Source organism: Antedon bifida, chromosome 3 (assembly GCF_963402885.1).
Source record: "Antedon bifida chromosome 3, ecAntBifi1.1, whole genome shotgun sequence".
In the NCBI taxonomy this organism is placed as follows: domain Eukaryota; kingdom Metazoa; phylum Echinodermata; class Crinoidea; order Comatulida; family Antedonidae; genus Antedon; species Antedon bifida.
Window position 1 is genome coordinate 7,323,694 of NC_136228.1, and position 15,755 is coordinate 7,339,448.

The 15,755-nt window shown below is 35.0% G+C and overlaps 2 protein-coding genes across 3 annotated transcripts; one reads left to right on the forward strand and one right to left on the reverse strand.

Annotated features, from left to right (window-relative positions):
- The first annotated feature begins 15 nt into the window (after positions 1-15).
- LOC144836827 (aspartate--tRNA ligase, mitochondrial-like) lies at positions 16-7,110 on the forward strand. 2 transcript variants are annotated; one of them, XR_013611377.1, is made up of 15 exons: positions 16-165; positions 655-818; positions 1,212-1,316; positions 1,593-1,691; positions 1,779-1,899; positions 2,207-2,325; positions 2,677-2,781; positions 3,304-3,444; positions 3,766-3,804; positions 3,912-4,019; positions 4,358-4,573; positions 5,040-5,094; positions 5,297-5,460; positions 6,118-6,373; positions 6,618-6,758. XR_013611377.1 is itself a non-coding variant. In XM_078691700.1 (15 exons), the coding sequence occupies exons 1-15, from the start codon at positions 63-65 to the stop codon at positions 6,788-6,790; spliced, it is 1,899 nt and encodes a 632-aa protein (XP_078547826.1). In that variant the 5' UTR covers positions 16-62; the 3' UTR covers positions 6,791-7,110. The 2 variants fall into 2 exon arrangements, 1 of the variants encoding a protein (XP_078547826.1); XM_078691700.1 differs by having other exon boundaries at positions 6,118-6,304; positions 6,618-7,110.
- Positions 7,111-7,281: 171 nt separating this feature from the next.
- On the reverse strand, positions 7,282-15,473 carry LOC144836828 (general transcription factor IIH subunit 4-like). The gene is made up of 14 exons (XM_078691701.1): positions 15,327-15,473; positions 14,360-14,464; positions 13,742-13,873; positions 13,267-13,360; positions 12,749-12,840; positions 12,329-12,440; positions 11,795-11,863; positions 11,212-11,295; positions 10,852-10,903; positions 10,264-10,402; positions 9,575-9,701; positions 8,780-8,858; positions 8,613-8,674; positions 7,282-8,360 (listed from the first exon to the last, which is right to left on the reverse strand). Exons 1-14 carry the CDS (start codon positions 15,467-15,469, stop codon positions 8,244-8,246), a joined length of 1,407 nt encoding a protein of 468 aa, XP_078547827.1. The 5' UTR covers positions 15,470-15,473; the 3' UTR covers positions 7,282-8,243.
- Between the last annotated feature and the right edge of the window lie 282 nt (positions 15,474-15,755).

Below are 15,755 nucleotides of genomic sequence, written 5' to 3' on the forward strand. Positions count from 1 at the left end.
CATGTGTGTGGTGGAGTGGTTTTCCTTGCGCGAAAATTCTAATTACTAATAATAAATAAATAATGCGTAGAATTTGTCAGACGTGCTTTTCTGTGGTTAAGTTTTCAATGATTAAACCAGTCAATCATGGACAAATGATTCGACAATTTTCTAGTAAAATTAACAGTAAGTTTATTTATTTTTAAGGCTAGCCAGGAGCTAGGCTAGGCCTTTTTGCCAGCAGAGGTAAATGAATAATGAATCAAGCGGTCGCTGCTGTTGCCCGCAATGAATATTATACAAACAAGGGCCAGGCAATATAATGTCTAGAAGCCTAGTATTAAAACACAACTAATTATCATAACTTCATCTTCCAGGGCATCTGCCTCCAAACCATGACCTGTCCTTATAATATAAAAATATATCATTATTTTAATTTTATTGCATTGTATTATTATTTTTTTTATTAAATTCATTGTCAGAGGCTATAAATAATAAATGTTATGAAACTTGAAAACTATAGCCTATAGGATGTTTGTTATTTATACTCTACTTACTATATTATAATAATATTAACATAACATTAATCAAATATTTATTTAATAATAATAATAATTATTATAATCATAATAAATAAGCAGAGCATCTAACCATGTGGCGTTGAAAAATTCGTAGGTAACCAGTTCTCGTTAAAAAGTCATAGTTGTGGTGAACTACGAGATGTAGATTCTGGACAGAAGGTTGCGTTGTACGGCTGGATTCAACATAAACGCTTTGATTTCATGTTTACATTGCGAGATTCTATGGGTGCAACGCAAGTAATTCTACCGACAGATGAAGTAAGTCATATTTTCTTGGATGCAATGCACGGACGTAAGCGCTCACAAATAATTTGACCAATCATGACGCGATGAATGGCTTGAAAGCTGTCACTTGTGATTGGTCAACTCACCTGTGTTGCAAATACGTTGTTGCATTGTATCCAAGTGGGTACCAAGCTTTAAAATTTTAAATTAAAGCTCTGTCTACACTATCAAACTTTATGTGCACAATCAAATGTGATGTCATATCAATACCATATTTGGGCACTTAGTTTGATAGTGTAGACAGAGCTTTAAACAGATTCAAGGGACCTATCACCTGGTTGGAGGCCACTAAATTTATTTTAGATATTGTAAGCATACCAATGCAATAGCATTTTATCTATAAATATTTGATTTGGTTTTTCTTAGGCACATGGAAAAGAGATGGTACAACTTTTAACGAATGCACCACTAGAATCCGTTGTCAAGGTTACAGGGACCGTGCAAAAAAGACCAGATGGTTTAGAAAATAAGGTTAGAAACCTTTTTTTTTAATCATCTAATCAATTGAAGTTTATCTTAAGCTCTGTCTACACTATCAAACTTTATGTGACAAAAAAATGTGATGCACCCATACATGGACATAATGAGGTCATATCACTACCATATTTGTGCATATCACTACCATATTTGGGTACATCACTTTTTTCTTACATCCTGGTGAGTGTTGGTCTGTGGTAAACAACGTACAGTAATAACATTTTGAAACATTAATAGAAGTCACAAAACATTTTCCTTTTTTTTTTATAGAATATGAATACAGGTGCTATTGAAATATTGGCATGTGATTTTAAGGTTCTAAATCGCTGCAAAGAAATTCTACCATTTCATGTCCATGATTTCAAAGAGGTAAGTGAGGTTTTAGTTTGTTGTTGCATCCTTGACATAGACATTTTAATGATTTTTTTTTATATTTGTGGTTTTTTTTCTCACCAGGTTAAGGAGCCATTAAGAATGCAGTACAGATATCTGGACCTTAGAAATAAAAAGATGCAACATAATATCAGACTACGGTCAAAGGTCGCCAATGATATGCGACAATTTCTATGTAAGCATGGTAAGTGAATTCATTTGACACATGTTATTTTATACAGTATTATTCTGTGGCAGCCAAAGATCAGTATTCTAGCCATTAGCACATTGTGCCCAAATATGGTAGTGATATGACTTAATCGTGTCCATATATATGGGCACATCACATTTTTTTGTCACATAAAGTTTGATAGTGTAAGCAGAGCTTTATAGTAATGAGAGAGGAAAATGGCATAAAATAGTAGAAATCTTCATTTCGCAAGACAAGATGCATAACTGAATGAGAGAAGCTGATTTTTTTAAACGTATAAATATACTCTTTATTTTATCAGGTTTTGTTGAAGTTGAAACACCAACACTTTTCAGAAAAACTCCTGGTGGCGCCAGAGAGTTCATCGTTCCAAGTCAACAAAAGGGAAAGTTCTACACACTTCCTCAAAGTCCACAGCAGGTAATTAAGGTCTCGTCGATTTGTCTTGACCGAGAAACTGCCAAAACTGTCTAGCAATAGAGCGAGGGAGTACATCCCAACTTTTCCTAACTTCCCTGAATGAGCTTGTTGCCAGGTCGTCGGTCGTTGCAAATCAAAAGCTCTCTATTTTGTTAACATTTGACAGCAGTGAGTAAAGCTCTGTCTACAGTATTAAACTAGTTTGACAAGTGTGATGTGACCAAATATGGTAGTGATATGCTTAAATATGGTAGTGATATGACATCATCTTTTCCATATATGGGCACATCACATTTTTTGTCACATAAAATTTGATAGTTTAGACAGAGCTTTAGTTCTTTATTTTTTCAGTTTAAACAGTTGTTAATGGTTGGAGGAATAGACCGTTATTTTCAATTTGCAAGATGCTACAGAGACGAAGGTGCAAGGATCGATAGACAACCAGAGTTTACGCAGGTAATAAAATTTTACATACCTCTATTAAGGCAACTTTGGAACACAACAAATGTCTTCGTTATTAGGAGTGTCCCCTTTATAGGGGTTGGCCGTAGTGTTCTCTGAGGGACATATATTAACATTACAGCCAATCTGTATTCAAGGAACACCCCTCATATGGGACACTTTCTTTGATTGTAAAGGTTTCCACTTATAGGCTAGGCTAGGAAGGTCAAGACAAAAAATGCGCAAAATTACTTACATGACGTCACATGCAACATGAAAGCGAGGCTGCAAAATGGACGGGGCTTAGTTGCTATATTTTAGCAATAATTATGAAGTTATAGAAAATGTGGATGCATTCGAACAGGAAAAAAAATCATTGCCCGACTATTCTTTGTACTTTTATCTATATATTCTCTTGGTTTTTTTTTGAATTGGACATTCACATTGCATTGACTCTTTAATGAAAAAAGCCAGTCTGAACAATTTCTAATTTTATATCACTTGCACATTATGAATGCTAAATGTACTTTTTCGTAGGTTGATTTAGAAATGTCATTTGTTGAACAAGACGATATTCTTAGCCTTACAGAAGAACTTATAAAAAGTGCATGGCCAGAGGACAAAGGTCAACTCCAAATACCATTTCCGAGAATGTCTTACGCAACAGCAATAAACAAGGTACTGTGTTGCCGATATTATTTGACCTTCTCAAGATTTTGAAAGGGGGATAACATTTTAATCAAGATTAATAAACCCATCCAACAAATGTTGTTAAATAAATACTGTAGCAAGCAATACCATAGGTAGATACAAGTCGAGAAGTGGAGGGGTGGGGGTCCAACCACTCTCTCTTGTCAACCCCAACTGGTCTCTGTTACCACCATCCTCCAACCACCAATCCAACACCCCAACCCCAACTTTCAGCCTGGGCCCCTCCCCTATTCAAAATCTGGATCCTCTACAGCAAATTACTGTATTTTGATTTTGCTTTCTTTATAGTATGGAACTGACAAGCCTGATACAAGATTTCAAATGCTGGTACGATAATTCAAGGTGTATGTGTGTAATTTTAAAGCCTTTAGGGCATAAATGTTTTGACAGCCAAGCATTATAGTATGGTAGTATATATATTTTGTATGTTTTAGGTTGAAGATGTTACTGAATGTTTCAGTAATACAAAGCTTTTCCAGTTGAGTAATGATGATGATGAAGATGATTTTATTTACAAGGCAATTAACATAAAAGGGGGTGTGGTAAGTATTTCTTATGAATATTCATTTGATATTTAATTAAAGATGGAAGCAGAATATTAATTGAATATAAGTTGGTACAAAGTGTATAATGAATAAATAAAGTACTGTATTATCAGCCAAATAATGTTTAGTTCTTCAATCTTTCAATTCAGAAAAATATTCTCCCCTATTTCATTAAATTTATTTCGTCAATAATGATAATGTTATACAAATAAACATAACAAGACCCATGACGGTGACAGGATTAAACAAAAGCAAACTTAATTATTGTTATTTAGTCAACTTATTAACATTGAGTCATTATTGGTATATTACATTCATTTTATTGTTTATTACAGAACCATCTTAGCAATCGAGAATTAACATTGTTGGAAAAAGAAGCAAAAAAGCGCTTTAATCTTAAAATAACCATCATGAAAATGATTGATGGTAATCAATTTAAATCTCAAATTTCAAAATATTTACCAAATGATGTGCAAAAGAATCTAAGCGAGCTGATGAAAGCAGAGCCTGGTGACATTGTTATATTAGGCGGAGGAAGAACATTCCCAATTGTGAGTCTCTTCAAATCACAACTCGAGTTGTTACTTGGTGGTATGGTGCTTAGCTACCACCCCAAGGGTCATGGGTTCATGACCTGTTGGTGTCCACTCCCAAAGATTTTTGTATATATTTGTCTTGTGAACAGGATTGCCACCTTTAAGAAGGATAGTGAATTATTTCGCTTATGATTATCCTTGGCAATTTGACTAAATATACAAAAAAATATCTATAATTATTTGAGTACTGTATTATACGTAGTGTGAAGGATTTTGTTAAAGGCTGGCTCCAGCTATAAAGTTTATAAAGGTTTACATTAAACAATAGAAATTTCTTTACAACCATGAATAGAGGTTCACCATAGTCAAACTTTATTTCATCGGCAAATTGCACTCGTCTTGCGTTAAACTGTAGTTTTTAAAATGTTGAATGTGTTACAGATGATACAAGTAATTTATTGTTTATAATTTTTTTTTTCAGTGTTCATTACTTGGTTATTTACGGAAATTAGTTGCATCTTTTCTAGAAGGAAAAGGTATACAATTTTGATTTACACACATAACTCTTGCCTGGTTTTATTCAGTTTTCAGCAACATAAGTCTCCTTATTTAAAAATACCTTTCTCTTCTGAAATAACCATCTTCTTTAAACATTGACAATAGTAATGATTCGGTTTTTTTTACCTTTAACCATTGAGGTCTTTTGTCAAACACATTTAATTTTTCTTGTTCATTTAGGAATTCAGATACAAGATCCTGATGCATTTAATTTTGTTTGGGTAAACAACTTCCCATTGTTCACACCAAAAGAAGATGGTGATATTAGTTTAGAGCCGACTCATCACCCCTTCACAGCACCCATCGCTGAACACCAAGACATGATCTACACAAAGCCAGAAAAGGTAAGAATAAAATGTTTACAAAATTTAAATTAAATCAAACAACAGTAGAAAAATATAGCAATGCTATATACAGTAGAACCCCTCTTTTGGGTTAGGGATACCCTTAATAAGGGGACACACCTACTCAAGGGATACCAATAATAACGGGACACACCTACTCAGGGGACACCTATTCAGGGGACATACCTATTCAGTGTACACCACTACTCAGGGAATATACCTATTCAGGGACATCCCTATTCAGAAGACACCCTCATTCAGGGGACAGGGACATACCTATTCAGGGTACACCCCTATTAAGGGGATACCCCTATTCAGAGGGCACACCCCTATTCAGAGGGCACACCCCTATTCAGAAGACACCCTTATTCAGGGAACACCCCTATTCACGGGGAACCTCTATTCAGGGGACAGGGACACGCCTATTCAGGGCACACCCCTATTTAGAGGGCACCTCTATTATGGAGATACTTTCCAGTGAAACCAACGATGGGCAATATATGTTGGCAATATATAATATATGTCGCCAATGACTATTGAAGGGACACTTTTCTGGTCCCAAAGGTGTCCCCTTATATTAATTAATAGCTGTTCTACTGTAGTCATGCATGATTGCTTCCATTTCAATGATTAATGCATCACAAGTTTGATTCATAGGTTTGTGGACAACACTATGATCTGGTGTTAAATGGGTTTGAAATCGCTGGTGGCTCATTGAGAATACACGATGAAAAACTACAGCGATACGTACTTGAAGATGTCCTAAAAGAAGATGCTAGTTCGTTGGAGCACCTACTGCAAGCCTTGCAGTCTGGCTGTCCTCCACACGGAGGCATTGCTATTGGTTAGTCAGAGAAAATGTTTATATCTTTACAAGTCGAGTGGCCGAGTGGTTAAGGAATGCGTAGAACAAGTCAATCTCAAGATAAGAACTTTAAATTTTAGTTCCAGTTTACTCATTTAGATTGTGTGTACTATAAAGTGGGGTCACCCCGGTGTACTGGTCCATCTCAGCGGTGGCAGCTGTACAACACGAAGGGACCCTTAGGGGAGACGAAAGTTGTTGTATGTGTCACACTTGTGCGCAATTGCTTTAACAATCGTGTGTGAAAATATTCTTTGTGTATTACCTTAAAGCAAGTCTTCTTTTTTTGTAGGATTTGATCGGCTGATGGCTATCCTATGTGGCGAGTCTACTATACGAGAGGTCATTGCATTTCCAAAGACAGGAGAGGGCAACGACCTTATGAGCAATGCCCCAGCTGTACTAAGTGAAGAAGAACTAAATGAATATAATATTCAAATAATAGATGATGACAATAATTGTTGACCGAGTCATACAGTACGCAATATTTTGTTTTTTTAAATAAGGAGTCAGAAGGTATTCTACAGTGGAAAGCAAAGATAACACCTTGGGATACCATTGTGTTATTGCTGTTTATACTGGTAGTGGGATTTGTGCAGTATTAAGCTCTGTCTACACTATCAAACTAGTTTGTGTGATGTGCCCAAATATGGTAGTGATATGACATCAAAATGTCCATATATGGGCACATCACATAAAGTTTGATAGTGTAGAAAGAGCTTAAGTGTTCATATCCAAATCAAAAGATTCAAACATTTGTACTAGAAGACATTTTATTATAAAAATGTATAAACATAACAATCTTATTGTTACTGTAAATATGTGAAAAATACTTAAATGAAAAATAAAATATGTTACAGTATAATTATGTTTGTATTAACAAATATTTGTTTTTTGGTAAAATAATAAATATTAAGAATAAGAATGCTCCTGTTTCGCATTAGATTGTAGTACATTGCAGGCTAAAACAAATCTTAAGCTCTTTCTACACTATCAAACTTACAAAAAAAATGTAATTTGCCCATATATGGACACGATGATGTCATATCACTACCAAATTTGGGCATATCACACTTTTTTTGTCAAACTAGTTGATAGTGTAGACAGAGCTTTAGTTCATAATTAAGCTTGGTTTCCCACTGATCACATGATTGATATTGGCTTGCACTTGCATGCATTCCAGTGGGAATCAAGCTTTAGGAATGTTAGTATTCCTCTGTAAATGACAGTAGTAATATCATGTAATCAGGTCTTGCAAATAACTCTGTAACCTGTCTATATTGGAATAATCTTTCGTTAGCGTCTTTATGACTTTTTAAAAGCATATCTGGCTGTCCATATATCAGTTATTTGATTGGTTCCGTTGACATATCCTAAAACATAATACATATTTGGCTGTCCATATATCAATTATTTGGTTGGTTCCGTTGATGTATCCAAAAACATAATACATGTTTGGCTGTCCATATATCAGTTATTTGATTGGTTCCGTTGACATATCCAAAAACATAATACATATTTGGCTGTCCATATATCAATTATTTGGTTGGTTCCGTTGATGTATCCAAAAACATAATACATGTTTGGCTGTCCATATATCAGTTATTTGATTGGTTCCGGTTTCGTTTCCACAAACATAATACATGTTTGGCTGTCCATGTATCAATTATTTGATTGGTTCCGTTGACATATCCAAAAACATAACACATGTTTGGCTGTCCATATATCAATTATTTGATTGGTTCCGTTGACATATCCAAAAACATAATACATGTTTGGCTGTCAATATATCAATTATTTGATTGGTTCCGTTGATGTATCTAAAAACATAATACATGTTTGGCTGTCCATATATCAGTTATTTGATTGGTTCTGTTGATGTATCCAAAAACATAATACATGTTTGGCTGTCCATATATCAATTATTTGATTGGTTCCGTTGACGTTTCCAAAATCGTTTGACCTCGTCGTGACCGGATTGTTTGACTATTATTACTCTCTTAACTGAATTGTCATAAATTAGAACACCTAGATCCTTCAGACAGAAAATATAAAAAGACAATAAATAAGTGCATAAAACCTAAACAACCAAAAAATATCCCTTTAATAGTCCCCTGAAAAAGGATTGGCCATAGTATATATACATATATTGTCTCATGTATGCAATGTCTACTAAAAATGTAAATGTTAGATTTCAGCAAATGTTTGGTTACTCGGGCTATGGTATCTTAACATTTTTTTTAGGCCTCATTACTAACATTTAAAAAAGTTAATTTATTGAACAAACCTTTGCATAGTCCCTGAGAAGTTCAAAGTCTTTGACGGACAGAAATTGGTTGTAAAGAACACCTGAAATACAGAATGATAAATATCAATAGTCCATTTGAATACAATACATTACACCAAACTATCATTAACCATTTTATATTCGGTTACAAAAAAATCTAATCTTACCATCGGAATAATGAATGCGATCGCGTTCCAGCTCCCATAATCTAATTTGGTCACTTATTACAGATGGTATTACAGGAGTCTACAAAAATAAAGATTGACAGTACTATAGTAACAACAGTGGTGTAACGGAGGGTGCAGAGGCCCCTGGTTTAGCACTCCTAAGGGGCCCTACAACACTGGCTAGTTGCATTGGGCTACTCAAGCTCTGAGCCCCTGGGTTTACCCACTAGCCATTACACCATTGGAGTGTTTAGATGGAAGTGGAAAGTAATGACAGTCTGTAGCCCTTTTTCCAAACTAGAGATACTCAGCAGAAACTAGAGACACTCAGCAGAAACTAGAGACACTCAGCAGAAACTAGAGACACTCAGCAGAAACTAGAGACACTCAGCAGAAACTAGAGACACTCAGCAGAAACTAGAGACACTCAGCAGAAGTGATGGTAAATAGCTTTGTAACCGGCCTAGCTCATGGGGATTTTTCTCCTTCTGTAGAAAAAAGAACCCTCTATAACATCCCTATACAGTAGTGAGCTTAGTGGTCTAAGCTCTGTTTACACTATCAAACTTTATGTGACAACAAAATGTAATGTGCTCATATATGGACATGATGATGTCATATCACTACCATATTTGGGAATATCACTAACATGTATGGGCACATCACACTTTTTTGTCAAACTAGTTTGATAGGGTGGACAGAGCTTAAGGAGAATAACTGGATTGAAATAGAGGAATAGAAGAAAAGTGTAGCTTGAAATAATTAGCTTGTGTGGAGATACTTGAGATACTTTACCTTAGTTAGCATATCTGGGTGTGCATGTGCCCTTAGGTAGCGTAAAATTTGTTCTGCTGTGATGCCATGGTCTATTGCACATTGAACGCTTGACCTCGTTAGTTGAGCTACAGATAAATTTGGAAACCTGAAAACAAAATATGAATAAACTACTATTTGCATCACATCAAGTACTGTATCATGTTTACAATTTTATCTATCAATGTTTTCTAAATAAAAAGCATTATACCCAGTTTGAGAAAAAAAGTAAATTCTGTGAAATTTAAATAGTACTATACTCCTGTGTGGGTTATACCTTGAGCTCTGTGTACACTATCAAACTAGTTTGACAAAAAAAGTGTGATGTGCCCAAATATGGTAGTGATATGCTTAAATATGGTAGTGATATGACATCATCATATCCATATAATAATGGGCACATTTTTGTTGTCACAGATAATGTAGACAGAGCTTTACATGATATTGTGAAAATGTTTCCACTGTTTTGTTCAGTAATTCTATTAGATCATGTATTTCATTCTGTTAACTATATAAGTTGCTCTTTCAAATTTTGTTGACACCTTAAACTCTGTCTACACTATGGACATGATGATGTCATATCATTACCATATTTAGTCATATCACTACCATATTTAGGCATATCACTACCATATTTAGGCATATCAGTACCATATTGTTTTTGTCCTTACCTATACAACATTTCACAGAATAAGCCTAGTATTTTAATTTCAAGGTCTGAATTGGTGTAAGCATTTATCCTATAGTTGGTTTCAATAATAATGTAACCTTCACTTTTACTGCTACTCTGTGTGCCCATCTTAGAAAGACCTACAAGAATAATAAACACTTTAGTATTGAAATAAAAGTAAACAATGGCGTATTGCTTCCCTTTAATTTTGTTTATGACATGATGATGTCATATCACTACCATATTTAAGCATATCACTACCATATTTGGGCACATCATGACAATGTGAATTAGTTTTACATTCATCTGAATGATGTCCTAACATTTACCAAAGTCTTCTCTCATCCAGTGCCCACCTTGACCAGAGGAGAGGCATAAGCCAATACACCAGATGCCATAAGAGTCAGCAGTGCTGATTTTAAATGCCTAATGGGACCCCAGCTCAATATACTGTACAGCACCCAATATTCCCAGATGGTCTCCCATCTAAGCTCTAACTGGGCCAAACGTTTAACTTCTGATGAGAATTGCTGTTTGAACATGGTAAGGCCTTCCGTTAATACTGTGCATCAGAAACTGTTTATCTTACCTGAAGCCATGTTGATTGCTAAACGTGTAGGGTAGTATCTTTTAGAACTTCGCTGAAAAAATAATATAAAAAAATAATTTTTATCATTACTGTTATCATCAACATCAGTATTATCATTTTACTGTTCTTTTTCTTCCTCTGTCAACTTTATTCACTCAGCACAGACCTATTATTTATTTCATTTGTTTATGCACACAGGCAAGCATTGCTAAAAGTAAATGCCACTCTCTTTTGGGCAAATGGCAATCTGTTGCACAGATCAAACACAAAGTTGAGAATAGGCAGGATTTGAACCCAGAAACCAAGAAATGGTAGCTGACATCCAAACCACCAAGCTCCTAATGAATGAAGTAGAATTACCTTTCTTTGAAATACTAATCCAAGCTCCCTAAGATGCTGTAATAGTTGTAGTTGAGCCTCTGACATACCATCTGTTGAATAGTCCTACAAGAAAAAAACCCTTTTCAGAGACCATTTCTGTAGTAGCTTGCTGTAATGGATGAAACAACTTGAGCAGATGACTGTACTGTAAGCCTACATGTACAATGCACATCATACAAAACCAAAAAAGGTGTATACACATTTTTTTAGGCTTGCTGTCGAAAAATGAAAGGGACTAACCCCTGGACCTGTGCCACTTGATTTCCCACAGTTAAAGTCTGAATTAAAGCTCTCTCTACACTTGCTATCAAACTTTATGTTTGATAGGTAGTTGCATTTGGACTATTCATGCTCTGAGAGCCCTTTTAGCTCTGGCGCCCCTTGTTTTAGCCAGTGAGCGCTCATAGCTTATATGATGTGCCCATGTATGGACATGATAATGTCATATCACTACCACACTTGAGCATATCACTACCATATTTTTGGCCAGATCATTTTTTGTCAAACTAGTTTGATAGAGTAGACAGAGCTTTAGAATTGTAATGAAATTGTTCTTTCTAACCTTTCCTAATTTGGAGAAGCTGAGTTGAAACAGAAATGACAGAGCTGTCACGATATCTAAACCTCTTTTCTATGGAAAAAAAACCAAATATATTACAAATCTTTAAAAGTATTCCATCTATTTCTGGTGGAAGCATATTCTGGTAGAGGTACCACTGAAGAGAGAACGATGGACTACATTGTCTCACCCAGAGGTCAAGCCAAGTGGTCAGTGGATGATCAAATGACAGGAGTACCAAACTGTCAACTCTTCCAAGTGGCATAACCCAAGAGGCAAAGGCCCCTGGTTTAGCACTCCTAAGGGTCCCTCCAACGTTTGGCATTGGACTATTCATGCTCTGGGGGCCCTTTTAGCTCTGGCACCCCTTGTTTTAGCCAGTGAGCGCTCATAGCCGTTACACCACTGACTCTCTGGAAACTCCAACCCCAAACATCTAGAACCTTCTTGAGCTCTCTCCATAAATAACAAAACCAGTTATAACACAATACTAGTTAATGAATGAATTGAATATGGACAATAAAGTCATTTGTTTACCTTTGCCGTTTCTAAATACTGTAACATGAAGTGCCACACCTGTGAAGGCGTGTCTAAAAGCAGGAATTGGAAGCCTGCTGGTGTGATGACTGGACGTGCTTTATTCTCATGCCTGGAATTTGAAATAGAAAATTAAAGTTGAAATTCCAGAAATTGTAAGATATTCTGTGTAATAAATAACACCAATAAAATATTTTTTATTTGTCTAGTATTTATCAAATATTTTTCTATATATTATATAATTAGAAGTTTAATGCAGTACTTTACAACCAGGTTATATACGATCTAAGCCTGTTTCTGATACTTTAGTACAAAACCAATCACACTAACTCAGTGTGCAATAAAGCTACTGTTGCACAGTGTGCAATAGTGTTCCTAGATACATAAAAACTATGTTGACTATAAAGCTTTGAAGCTCACATTTTCATTAGGCCTGAACTAGTAACCACTGTAGCAATATCTTTACTTAGCCCATCTACGCCTCTAGAGTCTACCAGAAAATGAAGTATACACTGAAAAGAGTATTGATTATCACATTAATATTATTTGACTAAAAGCATAATATCATAATAACTGGCTTAATTGTGCCATTTAAACACTGTATTATACTAAACTAGCAAAGGTTGGTGACAAATAGTCATATGGTGGTGACGATAAGTGTTGTTACAAAGAGTTAAGGGTGATGAGAAAATTGAAATACTATTACTGGAGTCTAAACACAAAAAACAGTCACATGGACTGGAAGTCAACAGGTTTTTGGTTGAATTTATACAGTTTATTTTGTCTTTTTTAAGTGAAAACAATATTTGTTTTAGGTTTTATTCCACGGAAGTGAATAATTTTATTACGAAATGGCCTATTCAAAAGTCTTCATTTTTTCATGTTTTAGAGGACAATACATCTTTAAACTTCTTTCAAATACAAAATGCTTTACGTACCTCCCATCTTTCTTTTGCATAGCTGTCGAGAAACTCAATATCTCTTGAATGTTTATCAGACCCTAGATTATCTGCACTTGACCAACTTTGACCCCTATAAATTATGCAAAAAAATATATTATGAAGACACTCATTCAGTAATTACAAGTACTCTCTTCCGCAAGCGCTCCAACAGCTGGAGTTCTACAAACTATTCATAAATGATACAGGTCAAGTTGTAGATTAGTACAGCTCTGTTTACACTATCAAACTTAATGTGATGTGCCCATATATGGACATGATGATGTCATATCACTAACACATTTGGGCACATCACACTTTTTTGTCAAACTAGTTTGATAGTGTAGACAGAGTTTACAGATAAGACTAACTGTGATAATGATTTCAGTATGATAGAAATATAATTTTGGATGGAGGCTCTTCCTGATCAAGGTTGTTATTGAAACAGCAGGTATTTTTTTATTTTTTATCTTACCCGCCTAACAAAGCTGTTTTAAGGTTGTTTCTGAAGACTGGGTTGAGCACCCATCCTGCTAGCCCTCCAGGTAGTGTCCGATCATGCCATATTCTCAGATCACTTAATACACGAGCAGCCTGGTTGTGTTCTCTGAAATAAAAAAAATGTTTTTCAAACATTTTAATCATTAAATATCATATTAAATATTTCTGACAAGATATGTAATAATGTATTAGATATTTGAGTGTGAAGGTTACATCATTGCAGAGATGAATGAATATCTACAGAGAACTAATATTTAATTCACAATTAGGTCCGAATGTCAATATTTTTACGCGTCTACGTGCATATAAATTGATGCATACAGTACTCGCGTCGTGAAAACGTTGACGTTCAATTTGACTTGCCAGTGGCAGACCGGAACCATGCAGGAACAGATGTTAATTCAATTCAATTTCTTTATTGCTGCAAATGCCCTTAAGGGCTAATATCTGCTTAAACATACAGTACTACATCATACAAACATATTTACATTTAAAATTGTTAAAGACCCTTTAGGAATCAATTTGTCTTATTTAAACCAAAGAATTAAAATCTCATAATTAGATTCAAAGTGTGCACATCATTGAAACATACTGTTGGTGTTGATTGGATACCCAGGATGATATTGCAGTCTTTGAGATTGGCTGGTCAACAAACACCACTCGCATTACATAGTGTTTTGATAATGGAAGAAGTTCCCTACAAAGAAAAAACATTAAGAAAAACATTTAGAGAAAATGTAGTATAAACAGTCCACATCAACATTTCTAAAAAGCTGATATATTCATCTATTCTATCTATCTAGTATAATATGTAGTGCAGCCTAGTTTAATGCTTCTTTAGTACTGCATATGGCAATGATATTATGTCCCTTCATTACATCATGTAAATACAGTATATCAATCAATCAATCAACGTAAACATTTATTTTCTTTCTTTCAATCAATAACAATAAAGCAAATGAATAAGGTATTAAAAAAGAAAGTACGAATTTCAAATAATACATTTCATAAATATATATAGCCTATATAGACCATTTTCACTTCCTTTTTCCTTTTTTTAAATATATTGATAACATCAAATAAACCTTATATAAAAAGAACAGCAACATGTTTGTAGAAAGAAAGATGGCAATCCACGAAAGGCAAGCCTGTGATGTGGAAGCCCACACAAAGAAGTAATAAATATAATATAGCCTATATATGCCCTACTGTATTTTTATTTAAATTGAGCCTAACTAAAATCTAATTACTGTATTTGTAATATTTATGACTATAAATTTCCTTTTTACTTAAAAAAAGACAAGACACAGTGAGACAGGACACTATCTAATAATGTCATGGTTGTAGGCCTAGGCCTAGTATTAACCTAACAAAATTCGTATAAACCATACTAGGGCTAGACCTATGATTCAGCTCAGCAGCAGTATTCTCAGTCAGTGCTGTCCTGACTGGGACTGTATTGTAGGCGCTAGTTCACATGTCGAGAGGGAAAATATTATAGGCCTAAGGCCTAGCTAGGCTACGCTAGCTAGTGCAGCAGTGAACGCCAGCTACGCTACCTAAAAACTGCTAAACATGTTGCGGGATTATCGTATAATTTGTCAAGAATAGCAGGCGATAAGGAACGTAGATATGCATGAAGATCTTTGCAGTCCAACTGTTGCCTTCCACTCGTCAAACTCTGAGAACCACCGGCAGCCATGCTTCTTTTCTGTTGTTTTGATATGCTGACCTCAGCCTAACCTTTCAAAAAAAATATCCAGGTCATCATCAGGGCAGGTTGCACACATGCAAATCTGTTGTTCACATTCATCCATTACAAATCTTATCAATGCAAAAATTACAATACCATCAGCTTTAATAATAAATATAATTTGGTAATACCAATACGTAAATCAACATTAATGTTTTCTTTCAATGTAATTGCGGTTCTAACATCGACTTCGATAATCTGAAAATGGAATCGTCCACAATGTGCGGTATCTTGA

Excerpts from the sequence above, each read along its gene's own strand:
- LOC144836827 (XM_078691700.1), top strand. The coding sequence starts at position 63 with ATGCGTAGAATTTGTCAGACGTGCTTTTCTGTGGTTAAGTTTTCAATG. Across the intron at positions 4,574-5,039 it reads GAGGAAGAACATTCCCAATT|TGTTCATTACTTGGTTATTT; the intron begins GTGAGTCTCTTC and ends TTTTTTTTTCAG. Across the intron at positions 5,461-6,117 it reads TCTACACAAAGCCAGAAAAG|GTTTGTGGACAACACTATGA; the intron begins GTAAGAATAAAA and ends TTTGATTCATAG.
- LOC144836828 (XM_078691701.1), bottom strand. The coding sequence starts at position 15,469 with ATGGCTGCCGGTGGTTCTCAGAGTTTGACGAGTGGAAGGCAACAGTTG. Across the intron at positions 11,296-11,794 it reads GCTTCTCCAAATTAGGAAAG|GACTATTCAACAGATGGTAT; the intron begins GTTAGAAAGAAC and ends TTTTTCTTGTAG. Across the intron at positions 10,904-11,211 it reads GATTAGTATTTCAAAGAAAG|CGAAGTTCTAAAAGATACTA; the intron begins GTAATTCTACTT and ends TTATTTTTTCAG.